Below are 16,538 nucleotides of genomic sequence, written 5' to 3'. Positions count from 1 at the left end.
TCCAGTAGGCTATAAGTTTGATCCTTTGAATGATATCTTTCCTGATTCTTGTGTCGAGTATGGACTCGACAATTTCTACAACTTGGAATCGATTGGGATTAAAGATGAAAATTCCCTTCCTTATGAAGATCAACAAGTTGCTGAATTTGTTAAATCAATTTCTTTTCATGAAGGACATTATCACGTTCAGTTACCATGGAAAAAGGATTTAATTGAAAAAGTCCCTAACAATTTAAAGATTTCATTGGCAGTTGCTGAGCGGATTTACTCTAAATTAGAAGATCAGAATATATCCTCTAAATATGAGGAAGCTTTTGATAGACAGGAGGAGCTTGGCATTATTGAGCCTGTTAAAAATAGAGCCGCAGGCCAAGTATTCATTCCTCATCGTCCTGTCATAAGAAAGGATGAAAATGCCACCACTAAAATCCGTCCTGTATTCAATTGTAGTTTAAAGGTGGGAAAAGCTCTTTCATTAAATAAAGCCGCTTTTCCTGGTATTGATTTGATGAACAACTTGTTGTCATTAGTTTTGTATTTCAGGAATAATGATTATGTAGTAGTAGCTGATATAGTGAAGGCTTTTCTCCAAGTTAGGTTATCTTTAGAGTCTGATCGAAATAGATTTTGTTTCTTTAGAAAGATAAATGGGAAGTTTGTTGCTTATAGGTATAATACCATAATTTTTGGATTTGTAAGTTCTCCTTTTATATTGAATTATATTATTCAACATCATTTGTCTAGTTATAGAGGGAATGAAGTAGCTTCTCTGATTAAAGACAAATTTTATATGGATAACTTGGTGCTCTCTTCTAATCAGGAGCCCAGATGCCATTTATTATCAATTCTATTAAGGAAATTATGAATTCAGGGGTTGCCTTTACGGGAGTGGGGTTCTAATTGTCCTGCTTTGTTATCTACTCTTGATGAAGATGAAAAGGTAGCTTCTTCTGAAATGAAGATTTTAGGATATATTTATGACTCTAACCAGGATACCTTACAATTAAAGGTTAACAATTGAACAAGGGTGCTTCCTCAAAGCGTCAGATTTTGTCAGCTTTATCTTCTGTCTTTGACCCTATTGGCATATTTGCACCTATAATGCTGCAGGGCAAGCTTATTATTCAAGTTGTGCCAACAAGTTTCGGACTGGGATGAAACAGCTAGTGCTGAAATTTCTAAGTTATGGAGTAAATTTTGTAGTTCTTACAGTGAGGTTAGTCAAGCTTTTTTCCAGACAAACTTATAAAACTGATGCTCCTGTCAAGCTGTTTTTGTTTGCAGATGCTTCTAAGGAAGCTTATGGTTGTGCTATGTATGCTGTGCAAGGTGGTCATAGTTCCCTGATATTTGCTAAGACTAGGTTAGCCTATTAAGGAGAAAACTCTCCCGACTTTAGAACTTTTGGCTGCTCAATTAGCTTTGAAGTGTTTTGATACTATTTTTGAAAATAATCTATTAAATTGTACTAAAATTGAAAGCATAACTCTTTTTATAGATAGCCAAGTAGTTCTTAGTTGGATTCTTTCTAATAGGGCTCCTAAGAGAAACACATTTGTGAATAATAGGTTGAAGGAAATTTCTAATCTGTTAGATAGGATTTCTGATAGATATTGTAGAGTTTCATTAGCTTATATTCCTTCATCTAGCAATCAGGCTGATTTACTTACTAAACCTTGCACTTGTAAGCATTTTCTTGAAAATTTCAGTCTTTGGATCAAAGGGCCTTCTTGGTTGAATTCTCCTGACGAGTGGCCTAAGGGTCTTTTGGGTTGTGTTCCTGATAATGTGAAGGGTGACTTAATTTCTCCTGTAATGTTCCCTAAAAAGGAACCTCTTGTAAATATTAGTAATTTTTCTAGTTTTTCTAGGCTTATAAGTGTAGTTTCTAAGGTATTTACTGTTGTATATAAGTTTAGGAAAATTCAAGCTGACCCTGTTGAGGCAGCTTCTAATTACCTTATAGGTTAATGCAAGAGAAGCTTTTCCTCTTGAATTATCTTATCTAAAGAGTAGAAATTCTTTAGTTGAAGTTCCACCTTTAGTTAGGCAGTTTAATTTGTTTCTGGATGACAATGGTATAATGCTAACTAAAGGTCGGATTGATAAAAACATTACTTTAAAATTTGATATTGTCAATCCTATTCTTGTGGATAAGAAGCATCATTTGACCTGGTTGTTGATTTATTATGCCCATTGTAAGTCTATGCATATGGGTTTGCAATCCACTCTTAGTTTTTTTTGCATGCATGGTTTGTGGATTGTGAAGGCTAGGCAAGCAGTTTTGTCTGTCCTTAAGGATTGTATTGTATGCAAGCATTATAATGCTAGCACAGTGAAGCATCCTTCTCCTTCTTTGCTTCCTTCATCCAGGGTTAATTTGAGTGTGCCTTTTGCTCATACTGGTGTGGACTATACAGGCCACTTATGGTTGAGGGAGAAAAATGGAGAAAAATTTAAGGTGTACATTCTTATTTTCACTTGTTTCAATACAAGAGCCATACATTTGGAAGTTGTCCAGTCTATGTCAACCTCGGAATTTATATTAGCTTTCATTAGATTTTCTAATAGGTTTGGTGTTCCTGTTGCTGTTTATTCAGATAATGCCAAGTCCTTTGTTCAGGCTGGTAATATAATTGAACAGTTACTTACTTCTTCTGAGTTTGAGGAGAAGTTGAGGGTCGCTTCAATTTCTCATAAGACTATCCCTGTGTACGCAGCGTGGTATGGTGCTGTTTGGGAAAGATTAATTAAAACAGTTAAGCATTGCCTTTTTAAAACTCTTGTTAGATTTACTCCTTCATTTTCTGAATTTGTCACTTTCCTCTCTGACATTCAGAAAATTTTGAATAATAGGCCTTTAACTTATAGATCTTGTCAAAATGAGTTGGATATAATTTCTCCTAATCATTTCTTGGTTGGCAGATTTATTCCTTCATTAATGTTTGGTGATTCTGAACAAGTTCCTGAGTGGGAGTATGGTGAGGAGGATGAGTATTCTCTCCTTGCTCGTACTTTGGAAACTAGGGATGGACTTTATGAAAGCTTTAAGGAAAGGTGGCTTTCTGAATATCTAGTAAGTTTGAAAGAAAAGGATAGATCTTCTTGTCATCCTCCAAGAAAGTGGGAAAAAGGGGAAATTGCTCTCTTTAAATTACCTTCCAAATATAGAACTTATTGGCCATTGATTAGAATTGTTGAAACATTCAGTGATAACGAAGGTGTTGTACGTACTGTTCGTATTGTTAAGCCTGATAAAAGTGAAAGTGAAGTTAATGTTAGTTTTTTAATACCTTTAGAATTATATTCTGAACTTAATGATCCTAATATGACATTTTTATTCTAAAATAACGTTTAACACATACTTACCTGTTAGTTACATATAGCTTTAGTCTTGACGTCACGGCAAAATTTCAAAACGCGCGGCAGCGCCAGTCAGAATATCGGGTGATCCCCCTTACCCGCCCTCTGTCGGGGTACCAGGAACCATTCCAACATGCTTCAGAATAATTTGCCTACCTGTCCCCGTGGGGAGGAGGGTGGGCTTTCGTATATGTAACTAACAGGTAAGTATGTGTTAAACGTTATTTTAGAATAAAAATGTCATTTTAACACATACAATTTACCTGTTAGTTACATATAGCTGATTGACACCTTTAGGAGGTGGGGCAATGACAGCTAAAAAGAGTTGTTGGAAACATTAAGGTTATTAATGTAGAAAATTATTTAGTTCCTCACCTGCTAAGGTAGCTGATTTCACAGTTACTGCCTCAGTAACCTGCTATCCTTAGAGCAACCGCGGGGTATAATGACCTGGTCGCAGATTGCTTAAGCTGGGTATCAGTCACCTAGGACATGGCCGTGACAATACCACAAGTATGCCCCTGCTCAGGGCGCAGCACAAACATAATGAATTAAAAAAAGGGGTCACCCAACCCTAAAGAAAATAGCATAACCATAAAAACCAAAACCAACTGTGGGGTAAAACTATCCAACACTTACCCTCACAGACAACCACAAAAACCTTCACACTCCAAAAAACAAGTAAGTAAAGGTAGGTTAATCCTCCTTTACCCCTTTACCCATTACCGTGCCAGATACAACAAAGGGCCCTAACGTGCTGCACTCATCAAACACTGTCTGCACTTGCGAGAGATAATGCAAAGCAAATACAGACTTACATCTCCAGTAGGTTGCTTGAACAATATCTTGAAGGGAGAGGTTCCTTTTATAAGCGAGAGAAGTAGAGATAGCCCTCACTTCGTGAGCCTTCACTTTACACATTTTCAAATCATTCTCTGAAATATTGGAGTGAGCTTCAGAAATCAGATCTCTAATAAAAAAGGACATGGCATTCTTGGACATCGGTCTAAGAGGGTTCCTGACCGAACACCATAAGGAATCTGAAGTACCTCTAATATCTTTAGTCCTTTGCAGATAATATTTCAAGGCTCTGACTGGGCAGAGGAACCTCTCCTGCTCCTTACCTGCCAATTCCAGCAGGCTCGGGTGCGAAGGTATCTCGTTCTTGGCCATAAAAAACAGTTTAAAAGAACAAATTGCTTTTAAAGCAGAGAATCCTACTCTCTTATCCAAGGCGTGGATCTCACTGATTCTCTTAGCTGTAGCTAACAAAACTAAAAAGAGGGTTTTCCTCGTAAGATCTCTTAAAGAAGAAGAATCCATAGGTTCAAATTTCTCAGACATAAGCCACTTCAGGACTACATCAAGATTCCACTTAAACAACTTTAGCATCTGACCTCTTAGAGGTACCGAAGGATTTAATAAGGTCCGTTATATCTTGGTTATTAGAGATATCCAAACCTCTGTGACGAAAAACAGTAGCCAGCATGCTACGATAACCTTTAAGTGTGGATACAGAAAGGTTCTTATTCCCGAGGAACAAAAGAAAATCCGCAATCTGCGTCACCGAGGTTCTGGAAGAGGAAATGTCATGATCTTTGCACCATGAACGAAACATATTCCACTTGGACTCATAGACCTTGATCAAGACGGTCTTCTGGCTCTAGCGATGGATTGAGCCGCTTTCTTGAAAATCCTTTGCTTCTGAGTAGACGTTCGATAGTCTGAACGCAGTTAGCCGCAGACTTGACAGGTTTTCGTGAAATCTCCTGAAGTGGGGCTGTCTGAGTAAATCTACTCTGTTTGGAAGGCTCCTCGGAAGTCGATCAAGAGATCCATGAGAACTGGGAACCAATCCCTGGAAGGCCAGAAGGGGGCTATCAATGTCATTCTGGTGTTGGAGTGGTGCTGAAATTTCCTCAACACCGCACCTATCATCTTGAATGGCGGGAAGGCGCAAAGATCCAGACCCGACCAATTCAGTAGCATTGCGTCCGTCTGGAAAGCTGCTTGGTCCGGGACAGGAGAACAGAAGATTGTGAGCCTGTTCGACTTGTTCGTCGCGAACAGGTCTACCAGAGGTTGACCCCAAAGCCTCCACAGCGACTTGCACACTTCTTCGTGCAAAATCCACTCTGTGGACAGAACCTGATGCTTCCTGCTCAAGGAGTCCGCTCTCACGTTGAGGGCTCCTTGAATGAATCTCGTTAGGAGCAGAATCTTGTGCTTCTCTGCCCACAAAAGGAGGTCTCTTGCTACCTCGCAGAGGGAGTAAGAATGAGTGCCCCCCTGTTTTTTGATGTAAGACAACGCTGTGGTGTTGTCTGAATGAACCAGAACTGTTTGTCCCTGTACGAATGGTAGGAAGTGCACGAGACTCAGGTGGATTGCTTTCAACTCCTCCTTGTTGATGTGCCATTCTTTTTCTGTCGCATTCCACAAACCTGATATTTCTTTTACACCCATCGTCGCTCCCCATCCTACTTCTGACGAGTCTGCAAACAGTTCGTGGTTCGGGTTCGACGGAAATAGAGAGAGACCTTTCTCTAATTTTCTTCGATCTAACCACCACCTTAGATCCTCCTTGATAAGGTCCGAGATTGGAAAGGAAAAGGAGTCTGGAAGCGTTTTCCTGTTCCGTTGCTCCCTGAGGTAGAATTGAAGAGGCCTCATGTGAAGTCTCCCCAGGGAGACAAACTTTTCTATTGACGCCAGAGTTCCCAGGAGGCTCATCCAAGCCTTTATGAACAGGTATCCATATCCAGAAAGTTCTGGACTTTTGCGAGACAGTCCGAGATTCTTTGATCTGACGGAAAAGCCAGAAAAGGAACTGTCTCCAGTCTCACTCCTAAATAGATTCTGGATTGTGAGGGAGATAGGTGAGACTTCTTCCAATTGATCAGAAGTCCTAGCTTCTGTGTCAAGTCGAGAGTTACTTTTAAATCCTCCAAGCACTGAGACTGAGACTGGGAACGAAGGAGCCAATCGTCTAGATAGAGAGAGATCTTTATTCCTCTGAGATGAAGAGCTTTGGCAACAGTGGACATAACTCTTGTGAATACTTGAGGGGCTGTGGACAGACCAAGCACAGAGTCCTGAACTGATAAGTCCTCTCCTGGAAAACGGCGAAGAAACTTCCTGGACGCGGGATGGATCGAATGTGAAAGTAAGCGTCCTGCAGATTTATTGAGACCATCCAATCCCTGGACGAAGAGAATTGAGGACGGATTGCGTCGTCTCCATCGAGAAACTGGTTTTCTCCATTTAAAAGTTGAGAGAACTTACGCCCAGGACTGGTCTCCAGCCGCCTGAGGCCTTTGGAACAAGAAAAAGGCGGTTGTAAAAGCCTGGAGAGTTGACTTCTTCCACGATCTCTATCGCTCCTTTTAAAAGCATGGAGTCTATTTCCGCACTCAGAACCGAGCATTTTTCTAAGTTGCTGGAGTATGCTGTCAAAGCTAAAGGTTCTGTTGCAAGAGGGGGCCTCTTGAGGAGGGGATAGAATATCCTTCCTTTAGTACGGACGTGGTCCACTGGTCCGCTCCGATCTCCTCCCAAATTTGCCAGAACTGCTGAAGTCTGGCTCCTACTAGTGCATGGAGGACATGCAGATCACTTTTTAGTTGAGGGTTTGATTGCCTTGGAGACAAATCTTGTTTTGCCCCGGAAACGAGATCCTGTACGGTTGAAGGGCCTGCCACGAAAGGGCCTATCCTGACTAACTTGAGTACGAGTTTGCGCTGGCAGAGAAGGTTGAGGAGCTTTTGGTTTACGAGTGGATTGCGCCAAAAGGTCCTGTGTGGACTTCTGAGTAAGGGAATTCGACACTTCGGCCACAAGTTCTTGAGGGAAAGGGTACTTCTTATCCAGAGGTGCGAAAAGAAGAGCAGATCTTTAAGTCCTAGAAACTCCACGAAGCGACAAAAAGAGCACCAAAGTTGTCGCTTCTAAGAACTCCTAACGTGAAGATGGAGGCTAACTCAGACGCACCGTCACTAATCCTTTTATCTAAGCAGGACATAACAGAAGAGAAATCATCGAAATGCGCTCGAAAGACCAAAAGACTTTACCTTCCTACCCAAAGCGCCAATAGTCCAGTCCATAAAACTGATGACTTCCAAAACTCGGAAAACGTTCTTCAAAAAGGTGGTCCAACTCTGAAGGAGAGAAGAAAATCCGAGCCGAGTTCATCGCAGAACGACGAGTAGAATCAACGAGACTGGAGAAGTCTCCCTGAGAGGAGGCAGAAGCTCCCAGAGAGAAAACTTCCCCAGTGTCGTAGCAAGCCGCGTCTTAGTAGAAAGCTTGGAAGGAGGGAAGCAGAAAGTAGTTTTCCCTGATCACGTTTGTCTTCCATCCAGGAGTTCATTTTCTTCAATGCCTTCTTGGCTGAAATAGAAAGCACTAACTTCATAAAGGAAGAGGTAGAAGGCTTCAAGTCTCTTGCGTATTGAGAGAGCGGGGAAGCCGGTGCCGCAGGTGCAAAATCCTCAGGAAAATTATCAACAAGAGAGTACTTCACCAAGTGAAAACAGCTCGATGTAGGTAGAAACAATGAAATTTTGCTCAAGTACAGACAACAATGTCGCCGGCGTGACGGCAAAATTATTCTAAAGCATGTTGGAATGGTTCCTGGTACCCTGACAGAGGGTGGGTAAGGGGGATCACCCAATATTCTGACTGGCGCTGCCGCGCGTTTTGAAATTTTGCCGTGACGTCAAGACTAAAGCTATATGTAACTAACAGGTAAGTTGTATGTGTTAAATTATATGTTCAAATTGAAGAACAAAAAGAAAATGTTAGTGAGTTGGAGACAGATGAAATACCTGACACTGAAACAGCTTTGCCCAATGAAACATCTACTAGGCCTACCTGTAGTACTGCTCTTGCCTCCAGAAACCTAATAAGAAGTTTAGCTCGGGAAGGTAGATTGTAAACAATGGTTTGTTTTTGTTTTATGAAAGTTGTCTTTTGTTGTCGAGTTAATCTGTCAAAATGGTTCTTTGTGTAACCACTTTTCTTTTTGTTGTTGGGGAAGATGTAGAAATAGTTGATTGGAGAATGGTAATTTCATTCGTGGGAGAATAGTCGAATTGACTAGTTCGTTTGGTTCTTACTTTTTGTCCCCATTTTTGGTGTTCGTTTATGGACGGAAAGTAAACTGAATGATTGCCGTTTGTTAATATTAAATGTAAATTCTTAACTTTCCCCTTTTTGTATTCTAATTGAATTAATTAATTTAATGTTAAATGTATTCCTTATAAGGAAACAGTTTTGTTTTTCCGTCTTTATTTTTCAACGTTGTTCGAGAGTTTTGGACAAAGTGAAAGAAAATGGAGTTGTTGGCGGTTTTGGTCCGACAAGGAGTCTTTAGTCTTATGGTACCAGTCGGACAAAAGAACGGGTGTTCTTTCGCTTAAAAAGTGAATTCAAGAATTTTAAAATTCGAAGGACATGTAAAGAAATTGATCTAGAAGACGGTGCAGGTAAGTTGAGAGATAAAGACTTCCCTAAAATTGATTTGAGTTAGATAATTTTAACAATGTTTCAATACCATCAGTTTTAAATGCTGCTACATGGAGATCGAATAGTGTTTTTGCTAGTCATTACTTAAGAGATGTACAATATGTATATGATTCTGTAAGATTGCTTGGTCCCATTGTTGCTGCTGGGGGCGAGATATCATAACCTAATCATTCATTCTCTCCCTACTCCTTGTAATTAGAATAATAGAAGTATGCATGGTCAGGTGAGTTAGGCTCTCATATAAGATTAGAGACATGAAAGCTGTATGAATGAGCTTCCCTCATCATCCCACTTTTATGCTGGTGAACAATATATAAGAAGCTGCATGAATGGGATGTCAGTGAATGGAAGTCTGATACTTGCCAATACCTGACAGAGAGAGAAAAAGGTTGTATGTCCTAGTTTGGAAGTCCGATACATGCCAGTTCACATGACATATCAGTCATTGCCACTTGCCTTAATTCAAAGACTAAGAATTGAGCTTTCAGAGTCTGAGGAGGGAGCATGAGAGAGTGGTTGTCTGACCAGGTGTGGAGCTTAATAGGCCACCTTAGGCAGGCGGAATGACATAGTGACTAACTGACAATTGGCCACATTTCTTTTTCTGCGACACGGTAGCCTGCATTTTCAGTTTGGTTAAGTCACTTTTAAGATATATCTGAATCTTAAGGTTATAATTATACAACAAAGCCTGTTTGAATGCCATTAATTGCATCCCGCCATCCATTTTCCAGTGTTGGGAATCATGCAAATATTAGTTCTGCAGGCTAGTATGAAACAAATGAATTTTCAGTTTTAAAATTAATTTTTGAATACTTACCTACAGAACTAATAAACGCCCTCCCTCCTCCCCACTATTGCTAAATAGGCCAGTCGATGCACTTGCTTAAAGAAGGAATGTCTTGGTGTTGGAGGGAGCTCCATTGCCCCCCCCCCAGCGCTGGGGGGATTGGGTGGTTTTAACTTTAAACAACCGGGAGCAAGCAAAAGTGGTCTAATTTCGTAGAGACCAACTGGCTTTTTGCCTATTGCTTTGGGGTTAAGTTCCTCATATAAATATGTATTTATAGGTGTATGTATGTGTATGCATATATAAGCAGTATTTTAATGTTCATATTGAATATTTAGGATTCACTGTTGGTAGGTTTGTTGACCAGTTATGGGCATGAAAGGTACATGCAAATATAGTTCTGCAGGTAAGTATTAAAAAATTAATTTTAAAATTGGAAATTCGTTTCCTGCCTCGAATTTTTGCATGGGCCGGGTCTCCTTTTGTGCTCTTAATCCATGATCTTCAGAACTTTCCCACAGCTCTGCTTTCAGTCACTACCACATCCACCACTTTAGTTGCTTCTCTTCTCGTTGCATGACCAAGTGATGAGTCTTTGAGGTCTCCATCTTATTTTCCAGGCTCTGAATAGCAATTTTGTTACTTCCTGGTTGTGGATTGCTCTTTCCAGCTTATTCCAATCCTAAATCAGCATTTGGAAGACACCACATTGGAATCTCCTGCATTTTCACGACTAGTGCATGTCAGTATGTACAGAGGCACAGATCTTACACGGGCATCATAAATTTTTGCTGTTTTTCAAAAAGAAACTTTCTTTTACAAGTCCAGCTATTTCTTTCCACTTTATTAAGAGTGTTGATACTCTTCATATAGCCCTTTTTATTCTGACTTCAAAGTTCCAAGAGACAAAGATAACAGAAGTATCCTATCTCCTCTGTTAGCCCATCTACTATAACGTAACCTCCTTCACTCTTGTTAGTTTTGCGACAAGCATTTGAAATTCCTGACTCCATTTTTAATCCTTGCCATCAAATAGTGACTTTTGTCACGGGGTACAAATGTGGCATTCACCACTAAAGCACATCCATAGCATCCTCATGACAACCTTTCCCAGGGCACCTGTCTTTTCCCTCCTTTCCTGTTTCCATTATCTTGATATTCTTAAACATGTGTCTGCCATTCCTCACCAACTTTTAATAATTTCAGTTGCATACAGTAGCTTTCATGACTTCTCTTTCAGCATTTCTTTGAAGCTCTTCTTGCTGTGGTAAGCAAGAAAGGGCTCAGTGCCTGTCCGTTGGGAACACCAGTGGTTACCCCAAGTTCTTATGACATAGCCTCTACTGTCTCCACTTGTCTTGCATTTGCTTCATCTTAAAGGTTGCCTTGTGGTCTGATGGTTTTTATATAATAACAAATCCTGTCCTTCTTTTGAGCACTTTTTCCCTACATTTCCATAATGCTCCAGCAGTCTTAATCCTCTATAGTTTTGTGTTGTAGTGCATCACCTTTTCTTTTATGTGGCTTGCAGAATTTTATGTTTTAACATGGGAGTTTATCTGTTTTAGTTATTAAATCTCGTTGATTTTTTCATTTATAAAATTACTCCATAGTACCATAACTTAGTTTCTATTGGAAGAATGTAATGTTTAACATCTCACCACTCTTAATCTTTCAGGCCCGATTGTGCTGTAGTTGGTGATGTCTTGGTGCTGACTAAACCTTTAGGAACACAAGTAGCTGTAAATGCTCATCAGTGGTTAGACCAACCAGAGAGATGGAACAGAATTAAATTAGTTGTTTCCGAAGAGGATGTAAGAAAGGCTTATCAAAGAGCGATGGATTCAATGGCCCGCCTCAACAGAACAGGTACAAAGATGTGTGTTGCATAATTATCTTTCCCATTTTATTCAGGTTCTTGTTATACTGCCTTTTAGTTTTCTGTAAAAGAAAACTACAGGTATTCCCCTACTTACAATGGGGTTAGGTTCCAAAAAATCCATCGTTTGTTGAAAAAATCGTAACTCGAATATGGCCTAGCCTACACTAGGGTGATCAGTACCATCTATACATATATGGCAGCCTAGCCTACACTACACAGTATACTTTATACATGTATGGTATAGTAATTATTAGTGTCAGGTAATTCTGCAGGTTCAATGCAGATTGACATGATAAGTTAGTATAAAGAGAAATTGAATAACAAACAAGGCCTAGCCTGCACTTTCGTATATCATATACGGTAGCATAGCCTCCATTATACTGTATTCCATTTTCACATAACACCGTATTATACAAACATCAAAATAATGAATGTGCATCTTTTCCATGGATCTTTTAAAAAGTTATGCTTTACTGCACTGTATCCAATAGTAAATATTCTTATATTGCTTTTGCATTATAAATTCCGATCATAGCGATCAAATGTTTTGGTTTGGGAATCGATCACGCGGCCTTTATTTCGCCGCATTTAACTCGGTTCAGAGGGCATTTCTTGCTTCTAGTTAGCGTAAATGAATCTCTAGATACTTTATTTATAAGGGACATATATATTTTTCGTTATATGAAGTGTTTTTAAGTCGAAATATAACTTAAATATGTCTCGTTGTTAAATTAATGTAGCTATTTTTTTCGTTAATAGATGACGTTGGGGGCTGGCCGTTTGGGGGCATGTTTGTTTTGTGTAAAAAAAAAAAAATCAAGATTCCGTTCGCTATTTTCTCTTGATTTCATCATCATACTACGAGCTTTTCGTATTTATCTTTTATCGGCGTGAAAACAGCAGTAATATGTGTTCTTTCATGCCCAGTAGTTTTGATTAAAACACTTTCCAATTTTATTTGCAGTCGAGTTTCATCCATGTTGCCAATGCACGACAATTTATAGTCATTAGCAGCTTGAACATTCTTTTCTCAGCTTCAACTACAATTTGCAGCTTAAATTTACTGTAGTAATATATTTCCTTGCCGATCTTTTCTCCAAAGCTGATAATGGTAGTGTAAAAACATATCAGTACTTAACGTCATTTTTAACATAACTACGGTAATTGTTTAACCGTACGATGGTTGAAATACAAGCAAAACGGTTGTTATCCGATTCGGTTATTAGCAAAACAACAGTTTCTCGTTCGGTTGTTTATGGCTGTACGCATTTTCGCAAGAGCATAAGGTTACTAACAACGCTTTTATCATTCTCTTACTTTTTTAACTAGAAGATGGAATAAAGAGATGGAGAAAAAGAAGTTGGTCTATTGTAAGTTGGTCTCTCCTGCTGCCTGATTGTACGGCAACTGTAGTGTAGTGTACGCTGTTGCCTGTGCCTGCTCGAAATTTAAAAATATTTTCTAAATATTGTTGTACTGGTATTAATTGCTAACTTCATCGTAAACTCGAATTATCATAAGACGAATTATCGTCACTCGTGCACTACCTGTATTTACAAACGCACAAAAATTGCAAACGAACACTGACCTATTTTAACTTCCGACACAATGAGAGCAAGTGAGGTCAGCTCATTGAATTAATGTACCTATTCCAGCCTCTAGGGCCAACGTATCGTACACTGCCTGATTGTACGTTGTTGCCTGTGCCAGTCGCCCGCGAAATTTAAAAATACATATTTTCAAAATATTGTCGTATCGATATTAATTGCTAACCCCATCGTAAAAGCGAATTGTCGTAAGTCGAACTATCGTAACTCGAGCACTACCTGTATTGTGCTGGCTTTGTCTGTCCATCCACATTTTTTCTGTCGACCCTCAGATCTTAGAAAACTATTGAGGCTAGAGGGCTGCAATTTGGTATGTTGATCATCCACCCTCCAATCATCAAACAAGTTGCAGCCCTCTACCCTCAGTAGTTTTAATTTTATTCAAGGATAAAGTTAGTCATAATTATGCATCTGGCAACGATATAGGACAGGCCACCACTGGGCTGTGGTTAAAGTTTTTATATTGAGACCACCAAAAGATAGATCTATTTTCGGTGGCCTTGATTATACACTATACAGAAAACTCTATTGCACCAAAGAAACATCGGTGCATTTTTAATTTTTTTTTGTGAATCTTTTCTCTAGGAGTTTGAAAATAGGTAACACTGAAAGTTGTATACACTAAAGATGATTGGCAAAATTATTTCATTTTTAAAATTGTCGCTTTTCTTTTCAGCTGCCCGATTAATGCACAAGTACAATGCACATGGTGCTACTGATGTGACTGGCTTTGGATTGCTTGGTCATGCTCAGAACCTTGCAAGAAACCAGAAGAGCGAGGTCTCTTTTGTTATTCACAATCTCCCAATCATCGCAAAAATGGCAGCGGTTGCCAAGGCGTGTGGCAACATGTTCCATTTGTTACAAGTAAGTACGGTACACTGTTTGGTAAAGGAGTTCCCTTTCCTTGATAATTTGTTTATACTGTACTGTGTATACAGTAGTGTTCATGCTTTTGCAGCTTGACATCAGGAAAGGCTTTAAAAGGTGGTTTGGTGATCTGCTAAGACATCAGTTATTTTGCAGAAAAGTTTTCTGTTTGTTAAGGTGAAGGTTGTTTTGTCATTGCTCTAGGGTGGAAGTAACTGTAATGTCATTTACTGGGTATAGAATGTGTGCAGTGTAAAGGTTCTTGTCCATATCACAAAGCCTTCAGTTGCAATACTTTTTACCTTTATATAATTCTTGTCTATTACATTTACTGTATTATCTTTGGGCATTTGCTTAGCTCCATCCTGCTTCAGTTGGCTGTTGGTGCATTGTTGTTACAAATATAGGCATGTCTTTTTGTTGCTTTTGGGGTTTGGATGGCATACCTTGCTGGCTATAGTCAATGCAACAGATGGGATTAAGCAAGATGATGATTTGTCAGACTTGGTCCACATTGTTCAATCCAGAGCTCTGCTATAATGACTTGATCCTAAAGACAGGGGACCAAGTATTTTCAAGCAAATTTCAAAGGTTTATTTACATTGTATGTGAGAAAAACAGTGATATTCCTGCCCTGTTCCACCCTCAGTGAAGAGTAAGAACATCAAACCTGGCCTACAGTTACTCTTGAACATTATGAATATAACAATGAGGCAAATTTTAGAGTAGATCCATCTCTGTTACCGTGGAACATTGTACTTGAAATAGACAATAGGTTGAGAGTTGTTCGTCTTTTTGCATGTAAATCACTGCAGTACAAGTTTATGCTCAAAACTAGTCATAAATTAAAAAGATATTATAGATAGTCCTCTGCATATTTGGGACCTGAAAATTATCCCATAGACTTGATCTGCATTGCCCTCAGATGCCGTACTATTACCTTAATGCCATCAATCATTACTGCTTGTGATGAGCAAGAGAGGTCTTCCAACTGTTCTCCTCCCACTTTGTGTGTCTATGTGTAATATTTTCATGAGAATTTGACTGCTGTGCTTACTATTAATGCTGGCTGTCTTATGGAATCTTTTCCTACATATCAGGGTGTAAATGGTATCAGCATATGCCTTACTCTGTGCTACTAATATTTCCTCCCCGAGGATTTTTCCTCCAGAAGCGATGGGGAACCTTTGAAATATCCGGAGCATTTGTGCTTAGTGGCCATCTCCCCACATCATAAAGCATTGAGGACACTTATCTTTGTTTCTGTTGTGGGCATTTTTTTAACTTAATTCTTTGACATCAAGCCAAAGTCATATTGCCTTACTAATACTGGTGAACATTTTCTTTTCTTTCTTCTCAACAGTATGGCACAATATGGGAAGCTTGTCAGATGCATTTTCATTTGATACTGTCTCTCATGCCTTCCTGGAATGATTTTATCATGTGAAAAGTTTTATAGGCAACCAAGTTTTTCCTATATCAGAAAGTCCTTGTCTGCTTGCTTTATATAAAAAAAAAAAAAAACTGTAATAAGGTTATGTAATTTATGGTGAGATGACACTCCTACCTAAATTCTTGTATTGTCTTGAAGAGAAAATTTTGTTTTTGGTAAAATGTGCATACTCTGGAATATATGTTCTTTTATTAAAAGCAGCTTTGGTAATTAAGTCTGAAAAAAATAATTTTGCTTACTATATTAAAAATAGAGATTCATAAATAATAGCTTGTTTCTGGACTCTCCATTCTTGTAGTAGCACAAAATTATAATCTTTAAAACCATCGAGTTATAGCTTCTTGTGACGGGAGTTTAATTTGTGAAAAGAGTGATCCTTCATCAAAATTAACATTGGCCAGCATTCTATCAATTCCAGGGGTTTCATTCTAAGACATATCCTTGTTTGCCCAAATTACTTACATGATGCTCAGTGCAGTCCTCATTTCAGACTGAGATAAGTCTTGCGTCAGAGCATGATTAAGTTCAGGATCTGTACCATTTATTAATGCACATTGCTATTTTTCTGAGTCCAACAGACCATTTGCTAATCTTTTTCGTGAATAAGGTTTCCATCAAGATCCACCAGTGTCCTGGAACAATCATATTTGTGACAGAAATCCCCTCGATTATTGAGGCTTAAAATGTCTGTTGTCACTGTGGGGGATGATGACAATTGGAACATACTTCACTTCCAGCATTTGAGGTTCCTACTTTATGCCTATAAGGAGCCCTGACTAATTACTTATTTTTGCCTCTGCATGCCAGAAATTTATCTCTTAGATAGAGTGGTTCGTGGTGGTGGGTTTCTGTTTCCTAACACTTGCTGTTTATCTTGGACCATTGCAGGATGATCTCTCATTCGTCAATTTTCCATAATTTGTATTATAACAGAGATCTTTCACGTTCACAATTGATCCTTGATCCTCTGTTCTTGCCAAGAGTGAGAAAAGTTTCTGAACAGCAGCACCAGTATGCAGTAAATGCGCCTCACTGTCGAACTTCTCA

General features: G+C 39.1%; 2 protein-coding genes across 2 annotated transcripts in view; one reads left to right on the top strand and one right to left on the bottom strand.

Moving 5' to 3' along the window:
• LOC136843893 (polycystin-2-like) overlaps positions 1-16,538 on the bottom strand; it is a 123,301-nt gene that overhangs the window by 93,029 nt on the left and 13,734 nt on the right. The gene's annotated exons all lie outside the window — the stretch shown is intronic.
• Positions 1-16,538, top strand: part of Sps1 (inactive selenide, water dikinase) — a 43,306-nt gene that overhangs the window by 16,962 nt on the left and 9,806 nt on the right. Inside the window, exons 5-6 of the mRNA XM_067112775.1 lie at positions 11,358-11,548; positions 13,845-14,035. Of these exons, the coding sequence (XP_066968876.1) occupies positions 11,358-11,548; positions 13,845-14,035 (382 nt within the window). The remainder of the gene's footprint in view (positions 1-11,357; positions 11,549-13,844; positions 14,036-16,538) is intronic.

This window comes from Macrobrachium rosenbergii, chromosome 12 (assembly GCF_040412425.1).
Source record: "Macrobrachium rosenbergii isolate ZJJX-2024 chromosome 12, ASM4041242v1, whole genome shotgun sequence".
Classification (NCBI taxonomy): Eukaryota; Metazoa; Arthropoda; class Malacostraca; order Decapoda; family Palaemonidae; genus Macrobrachium; species Macrobrachium rosenbergii.
This window is presented reverse-complemented; position numbering and strand designations above follow the sequence as displayed.